This window comes from Lipotes vexillifer, unplaced genomic scaffold, assembly GCF_000442215.2.
Source record: "Lipotes vexillifer unplaced genomic scaffold, Lipotes_vexillifer_v1.1 scaffold534, whole genome shotgun sequence".
Classification (NCBI taxonomy): domain Eukaryota; kingdom Metazoa; phylum Chordata; class Mammalia; order Artiodactyla; family Lipotidae; genus Lipotes; species Lipotes vexillifer.
In genome coordinates, this window is record NW_006787833.1 from 2,642,038 (window position 1) to 2,650,727 (window position 8,690).

Here is an 8,690-nt window from a genome sequence, read left to right on the forward strand (position 1 = left end):
AGCAGGACAACATTTCTCAAAGAAGCAATCTGTGCATGAACAACCAAAGGTGGCTTCATTTACTAAGCTGATTCCAGGAGCTGGTTTGTATTCATTAATGTAGTAGAAGTCTGAAGGGGGGCCCTCTAAGTCCACAGTATTTTCAACAAAAATCATTCCTTTGTGATTCTTCCTTCTGTTGAGTTCGTCCTGCCATCTCTGCAGAGCTATCCTTTGTTTAGCCTTCTTTACAATGTATTCGGCAACGGCAGGTTTCAAAGCTCTGTGATTTTCTTTTAGAGTTATTGCTTTGCCTTTCTTTACCTGAGATAAATAATTATGCTTGTCATTAGAGAACTGCTGAAGCAGTAATGGGCACTTGAGATTTTGCAAAGGTTCCCAAGTATTTGTAGAATCTGGCCATCCTTTCCATTTTACAAGATAATATTCCATATCCTTAAAATATAAAAGAAAATGCAAATCAGATTATGACAGACCCAATTACTGAAAAGAATTTAATATCTTAAAGAGTAAGGTATTCATTATCATTTTTCTTAATAAAGTTCAGAATACACAGTCACAAGTTACTAGCAGATGAAATACAAATCATAAAAATAAAACTATTCTTCTTTATATTACATAAACTATGCATAGAATTTAGATGTGGCGTGACATTTGACCAGAGACAAAAGAGTCGCACCTGGAGAAAGATAAAAGTACTGAAAGTCATGAATATGTTACCAAACAGTGATCAAGTGACACAAAATATATTGATCTTGATCATGGAAATAAGTTGTCCCAAAATGAATAATTTATGACCCAGGTCAGTGGCTTGCTTGGCCAGCACAGATGCAGGCATCCTCTAAGGTCCGTAATTTCATATTTTACACTGGCTGTGAGGGAAGTTCTTTTTCTCAATGTCCTGGGCACACATCCCCTAGATTTTCTAGAGTGAACTGTCCCACACAGTCATTCCTGGCTGCATGTGGCTACGGAGCACAGGAGATGTGGCTAGTCTGAATTGAGATGTGCTCTAAGTTTAATACACACTGCAACAACTCAGCACAAAAAAATAATGCACAATATTTGTTAATTTTTAAAAAATATTTCTTAATGTGTAAATATCGATTACACGTTGAAATAATATTTGGGGTTAAATTAAAAGTATTACTCAAAGCAATTTCACCTGTTTCTTTCCATTTTGTTTAACATGGTTACAAGGAAATTTAAAATTATAGTCGTCCTTCGGTATTCACCAGAGGACTGGTTCCAGGACCCCTCTCGGAACCCAAAATCCACAGATGCTCAAGTCTCATATGTAAAATGGCAGAGTATTTGCATATAACCTACTCATATACTTTAAATCATCTCTAGATTACTTACAATATCTAATATAATGTGAATGCTATATAAATCGTTGCCAACACATGGCAAATTCAAGTTCTGCTTTGAAACTTTCTGGAATTTTTTTCTTTTGCAAGTATTTTCTATCCGGGGTTAGTTGAATCCTGGGGTGCAGAACCCGAGGATACATAGGGCCGACTGTATACATATGTAGCTTGTACTATATTTCTATTGAACAGCACAATTCCAGAGAGTTCTTACCTTAGACTCGCCCACGGCTGGATTAGGTGGCAGGCCCTCAAGGCACCAAAGATCAAATATTTTGACTTATCCCTCACTGCTGCTGGCCACCACGGTACCTGAAATCTTGCCTTCCCACCCCAGTGACTGGCTACGTTTTCTTCCCTTAAAGCCAGGCAATGCTATGTTAAGTTTCTCTTAAAAAAGGTAGTCTAGTGTATGTAAGAAAAAAATTTTTCAAGTAAAGTCTCTCAATTTTGTCTTTGTTCTCTGGAATAGTGAGCATATATCCATGAGCGCTAGGGTAAAACGCCTTCTGAAATATGAAAGTGATTAAACCGCATTCTACGGTTTTTAGTTATTTTAATTCATAGATATTGATAAAAACTTAACTGGGATACATTTGCTTTTCCCTGAAATTTTTAATAAAGGTTTTATTATAAAGTAATGATGTTTTACTAGTCATAGTTTATTAATGCCAAGTGACCTGGCAGGTCTAGGCAATGTGGTATAAGCCGCACTGTGAAGGCACCACTGGGTGAGGGGCACTGAGGCAGCTTTGCAGGAGGTCACCTGACGAGTGAGAGGGCTTATCTTCATCTCGAGGTTTTATTATATTCTACCCAATAAGCAGTAATGCTTGTTAATTAAAAGACCTTTGCTTCTTTGTGAAAATGGTCAAAATATGTTTTGTTAAAAAAAAGTGGCTCAATTATGGTGTGAGCATATGCACAAAAACTACTTCTATGAAAATATATACTATGATTCCAGGGGAAAAAAAAGCCTAGACAAATACTGAAGTGTCAGTCATACTGGCTCACTGAAACGTAACATGGATTTCTCCCTCCTGAGGTGACTACTACAATTCGGGATGGCTGTTGGCAGATATATGCTCAATAATAATGACATCCACTTGGCAGTATCTAACATTACCGATTCCCCTTAATTATGAAAGTTAAAAATGTTTCTGATTCCAAAATAAAGCAATGCAACCCTGGTCCTCTTTTTTTTTTTTTTTTTTTCCTGCTGCAGTTTTTCCTACCATAGCCCTGGGTTATACCAAAGTTACCAGCAAACAATGAAAGAAAGAAATGGTGGCTTCAAGTCAGATGATTAAGCTAAATTATCATGCAGCAAAACTAAAAACATGCCACTACAGTCAACTTCCAAAATAACATATTGTTTTATGATGGGTCGCTTGCAAGTTTTGTATGTTAATCACATTGTACCTACCTAATTTACGGATGGTAAAGATGCTTCGAAAACCTGAGTGCTACAGAAATATTAGTAACGTTTTATTTCTACTTTGTAGACTCCTTTTATTTTATAAGCCTTGTTTTACTTTTAAAATCAAAAAAAGATCTTTCCATTTTGAAAAATAAGATAATTTTATACAGAAAAATCAGTTTGACTTAACAAATTCAATTACTTCAATACCCTAAAATTTCAAATAAAAGTCAAAAATTTCTTAAGTCTCATAGGATATCAGTATCTTATTCAGATATGCAATCAAACTCTTGATTACCTATAGAAATGGAGTGGAGACATAAAAATGATCTGTTATTCATTCCTGTATAATTTGGAATGCATCTTATTAATTTTTTTCTTCAAGACATTTTCCCCACTATGTTTAGCTTAGGTTAAATTCATTCAAATATTTTAGTATCTATTATGAGCATATGAAAGTTTGGTCACTAGAGGGTGTGATGAGATAGATGCAAGGTAATACTAGCCTTTAGGAGCAAAATCTCGCTGGGAAAGGAAGGCAACAGTATGTAAAATAAGTAGCAGTGCAAGGTGGTACAATTTTAAATGCCAAAACAAATAAGACAATAGATACCACTAAAATACACAGAGGGAAATCAATATAGGTCAATGAGAAAAAGGCACAGAGGAAGTAGAACAAACTACACTGTGAAAGATTGACAGCATTTGTTGGGTAGGGCACAGGGCAGGCAGGATGAAAAACACAAGCAGAAGCTTGGAGCCAAGATTTGCGTGAAGTATCCAGAAAACAGTGAAGAGATGGACTTAGCCAGCTTTAAAGTTTAGAACACTGAAGCGAGAGATAAAACGGTAACGGCAAGGCAAGAACACATTTCCGACAGCTTTGAACACCTGACTTTATTGAAGGCCAAAGGTTTTTACAATTCTTAGAAACCATGGTCTTTCTGTGGGGAGCTTCATTCCATGTAAATACATTTAATTCCATCTTGTCTACTAGGAACTGCACCTACACAATGCAGACACTCAGGGCTCTGTCTTTGGCCCCTTTTCACACTAAACAAGGGCTCATCTCTTTTGAGAATCTGAAGAAAGCTACAGACCTTCCCCTATCAAAAGTCACATGTATGATACAATGGGTAAATTCAGGATATGTGGATTCCAGACTAAGAATTCTTGATCCAAATGTTCTCTCTGGGTAACCTTTCACTCCAATGGTTTTAACTGTATGCTGATTCTCCCAAAATTTCAGCTGCAACCCCATATAGTCAATAGCCTACTGGATGTCTGTCCCACAGGTGCTTAATCAATCTATCTACATGGAACTCGCCACTGTTGTTCCTGAATGGTTTCTCTCTGTATTCGCCATCAATGGCAGCCTTACCCCCATCTACCTAGTCACACAAGTCGCAAACCATGTCAATCTCACCTCTTCCTTCCTCTCAACCCAACCCATCACCAAGTTTCTCCACATGCTTCTTCTGGCCCACCTCTTTCGCCAGAACGCCCGTTCCTGCAAGCCTTCAGCCTTGCCTGGATTAGGACGTTGATCCCCTACCGGTTTCCCTGCCACCAGACTGGTAACACTCCACTCTGTCCTTCTCTACTAACGTGCAGTTTTCTTACAAAAACAAAAAATCCACAGTGCCAGCCATTCTGTTATTTTCTTACTTAAAAATTTTAATGGCTCGCCCACTGCCTAAAGAATTAAGCTCAAACTTCCTATTATAACAAAGATCATTCTTGACTGGGTCCCTGATGCCTCCCTGACTCAATGTTCCAATGTGGCCCCATTCACACACCACCCTCCAGCCACACTGAACTGCTGCTGTTAGTAACTGAACATGCCAGGCCTTTTCATACTTTTCTGTTGCTTTGTTCACACAGTTATTTCTAATTAGAATGTCTTCTTCCATGTGCCTACTGAACACTTGTTTCAGTCTCTTTTTTTTTTTTTTTTTTTGCGGTACGCGGGCCTCTCACTGTTGCGGCCTCTCCCGTTGCGGAGCGCAGGCTCCGGACGCGCAGGCTCAGCGGCCATGGCTCACGGGCCCAGCCGCTCCGCGGCATGTGGGATCCTCCCGGACCGGGGCACGAACCCGTGTCCCCTGCATCGGCAGGAGGACTCTCAACCACTGCGCCACCAGGGAAGCCCTCAGTCTCATCTTTTATATGCAGAAAAACCTACTCATCTTTAAAACTCAGCTCAAATGTCATCTCTCCCGTGAAGTCTTCCCTGCCTCTGATTACTGCCAACTCGTGTTCCCATTTCTAATCTAAACTATAAGCCATTTGTGGGGCAGGAAAGAATCTTATGCTTTGCAGCCCCAGAACCAAGCACAATTCCCTACTATATCCTAGGCTTTGACTAAATGTTTCTGAATGTATAACGAAAAATACAACTACCAACACGTATGCAATATAAAAATCACAACAGTAACGATACGAATCCTTAAAAGAAATACAAGCTGCTCAACTTAACCTGGAGATAGCAATTCATGGTTTTTCAATATTTGTTCTGTCATCTGCTGTCTGTAGCCAGTAAGTGGTAGCTAGCACAAACACTTTAAAATACATATATATATGGGGGCACAAAAAAGAACAACAACAAAAAATCTGCCTTCCCATTAGCTATTTTTCCCCTGCAAGTTTTGAAGTAATCACAGTATTCACTATTAGTGGTAGAACAGCCTGAATCTGATTATGAAAATCCCAGTGTTCCATGAGAACACAGTTTGAGAACTATTACGGTCAATGGAAAGTCACTAGATTTCCATACCAGTAACCGACAGAGGGTAGGAATTTTGGGGCCTGGGTTAGAGGCCCAAGGCTGACACAAATGAACAACATGACCTTGGAGAAGTCCCTCTTGGAGCTCTGCTTTCCTGGTCTCTAAAATTCAGGTTTTGGTCTAATGATTTCTGTTATTCCAGTTCTTAACAATCACTCTTAAGTGCAATCAGTCTTTTAGGAGTATGACTCTATTGTTAAATGTGGATATTTTGTTAGTATGCGGTAGTATGTGTTAGTATGTGTTAGTATGTGGCCATGCAGTATACTGGTAGTCCTAGAGACATAGAATGATCTGGATACTTTAAGAAATCAAAGCTTTGGGTAGTATTTCTTTAATATTTGATTCCTAAGGGAGAAGCCCCACTGATGTGCATGGGTGTTCTTCACTGATGAGGTGAGGATGTTAATAAAGAGAACCCAGTTTTGTCAGAAATTTTTCTGTATGAAGGGGTGACATGGCAAGAACATGGCACAGGAAAATCACACAGCAGTGAGACTACCACAGTTTACATCCTTTGAGTTCCACTGGACCTGACATGAGCTCATCACTGTAACCACCCGCTTGTTCCCCCAGCTAGCATTCTTTCCACTTCCCGAGCTGGCTATTTCAGACCTCCTCCACTTCCCTCAGGGGTCCCTATCCCACCGCCTCCCCCGTTATTTTCAGTAGCACGTGACCCTGAGCGTGGAGCTAGACAAGAAGGGGACCACAGACACAACAGGAGAGAGGCCCTTCCTCCGTCAATTACAGCCGTCTCCTGTCCCTTCAGTCTCTTTCTCTCTCCTGATCCTCTCTAGCATCTGAATCTCCCTTATTTTTTAAAGGCAAAATTAAACTAAACCTCCTTTGAGATATAAATGCTTGAATAAGTAAGGGATCTTGAAAAGATATGATAAATTACTAAAAGGTCAGAGATCGGAGACTAGGGTATAGTCTCAGTATAAGATGCTTTATAACATTCAATTTTTAAAATCATATTATCTACTCGGATTTTTTTTAAATTAAAAATTACAAACACCCTTAGACCCTACACAGCCCTACTTCAAAGCTAGAGTTCTGGAAAGAGTCGCCCATACCACTTGACCCTACTTTCTCACCTCCAACTAATTCTTTAATTCATTCTATTTCGGCTTCTTCTATCCATACCACAGAAATGCTCTAAGGGTGTCAATGACCCGTCCATTGCTCAATCCAGAGGGAGCTTTATACTCCTTTGACCCACTGGGTATGACTCTATTTTACTGACAGTATCTCCTCCTCAGGCTGCCGTGTTTACTCTTCTGATTTTCTTCCTTCCTTTCCTGCCAGTTTTTCTCAGTTGCTTTGACAGTTCTTCCTGTGAGTACCACTTGCTGTTCCTCAGTCCTGGCTCTTCACCCATTTTCTTTACTTGGATCACTGCAATGGCCTCTTATCCTTTCAATCCACTCATGGCACAACAGCCAGAGTAATATTTTCAACACACCTCTCTCCCCAAGTCACTCCCCTGCTCAAAACTACAAAATATTTCCCTATTGCCCTTAAGATAAAGTCCAAAATTCCTTTCCTGGCCTACAAGGAGATGCACTTTCTGGGGCCTGCCCCATCCTTCCAGCCTCATTTCAATCCCTCTATGTTCCACTCACACTGCAAATTCCTTGAAGGAGTCAGGCTCTCTTCTGACTCAATACCCTCCCCCATTATCTTTTCACCCTTTAGTACTAAGTTTAAACATCAGTCCTCACGGACACCTGCCTACTCTCTCCAGGATGAGCTAGAGCCTTCTGTTACATTAGCCTTACCTCAACTATAATTAAGTCCTTTGTACAATGATATTTAAGGTTTCTCTACTCTCACTGAAAGATAGACCCCATGATATCAGGGACCACACCCCTGTGTCATTCTCCGCTGAGACTGCTAGTGCCCAGTGCGTGACATGGTAGATGGTAGAAGACTGGAGAAATAGCTGCAGAGTTAATGAAGGGGTAACTGTACCCAGTCCTGGGGCTTCAATCCCCATCTTCTTGCCAATCGCTTCAAGAACAATGCTTCCACTTAGTTCTCACTCTGGATTTGGAGCCACATTTCCAACTATCTACTGCTCGTCTTACACTTAAATGTTCTCAGCCTTCCTCTCCAACTTCAGCCTAGTCCTCCTTAAGCCTCATCTTCCTATATTCCTGGGTCTTGGTGAACAGTATTACTATCCACGCCATGGCAAGCTTTCCTAGATGTGGATCCCTCACTGCTGGATCCCCAGCCAACCCCCTGACCACTAAACCACAGACTTAAATTTTACATCCACTATAATTCAAAAAATCACCGACTTATCTTCATCTTTATTGTTACTACTTTAGTTCAAGCACCGTCTCTTCTTGCCCAGATTACTGCAACAGCCTTTCAGAATGTGTAAGTTATACACATGTCATTCCCCTTCCTGCCAATCTACGTTCCTCACTGCAGAGAGAAAACTCTCTGAATTGCACATCTGATAGTGTCAATCTTTTCAGAACTGTTCGGATGACTCCCCACTGCTGCAGGACAGCTGGAGTTCCTCTACTCGTCTCTCACTGTCTCCCACTTCCAGATCCTACCACCCCATTCTCTATGTTAAAGCCTTAAGGAAAACTCTACTCATCTTATCAGGCCCCAGCTGGATATTATCTTTTCTGGGAAGCCTTCTCTGACCAGCCCAGGCATACCTCTCACAGATCACATCATGATGTCTGCCCTAGCGCTTATTATACTATTGCATTGGGTGATTTACTTGTCAATCTTTTTCACTGGGCTGTGAGTTCCTTAAGGTTAGGGACAGTTTCTCATGAACCTTTATTTTCCCACTGCCTAATGTAGTACCTGACACACAGAAGAAACTCAAATGTTTATTGAGTGAGACAACAGAAAGGTGAAACCAGAGATATCAGTCAGTAAATTGCTGCTATAATTTAAGCGTGACGCTATGGAGGTCTAGTCCAACAGTGACGGTGAGACTGGAGAAATCACTGACACAAAACCCAGTTCAATTCATCAACCATGAACTAAATACCCATTACGTACTAGGGCCTATAGTAAGACAGAGTCCTGGCCCTCAAATTGTTGCCAGTTCAGCAGGTATGAAACAAAACTACAA

General features: G+C 40.5%; 1 protein-coding gene across 3 annotated transcripts in view; it reads right to left on the reverse strand.

Annotated features, from left to right (window-relative positions):
- The window catches only part of SUV39H2 (SUV39H2 histone lysine methyltransferase), a 22,563-nt gene that overhangs the window by 6,155 nt on the left and 7,718 nt on the right, over positions 1-8,690 (reverse strand). For 2 of the 3 annotated variants that reach the window (XM_007460886.1, XM_007460887.1), the window contains one exon: positions 1-435. This exon is cut by the window's left edge and continues 249 nt beyond it. In XM_007460886.1, coding sequence (XP_007460948.1) covers positions 1-435 — 435 coding nt within the window. The remainder of the gene's footprint in view (positions 436-8,690) is intronic. The other variant, XM_007460888.1, reaches the window with a different exon arrangement.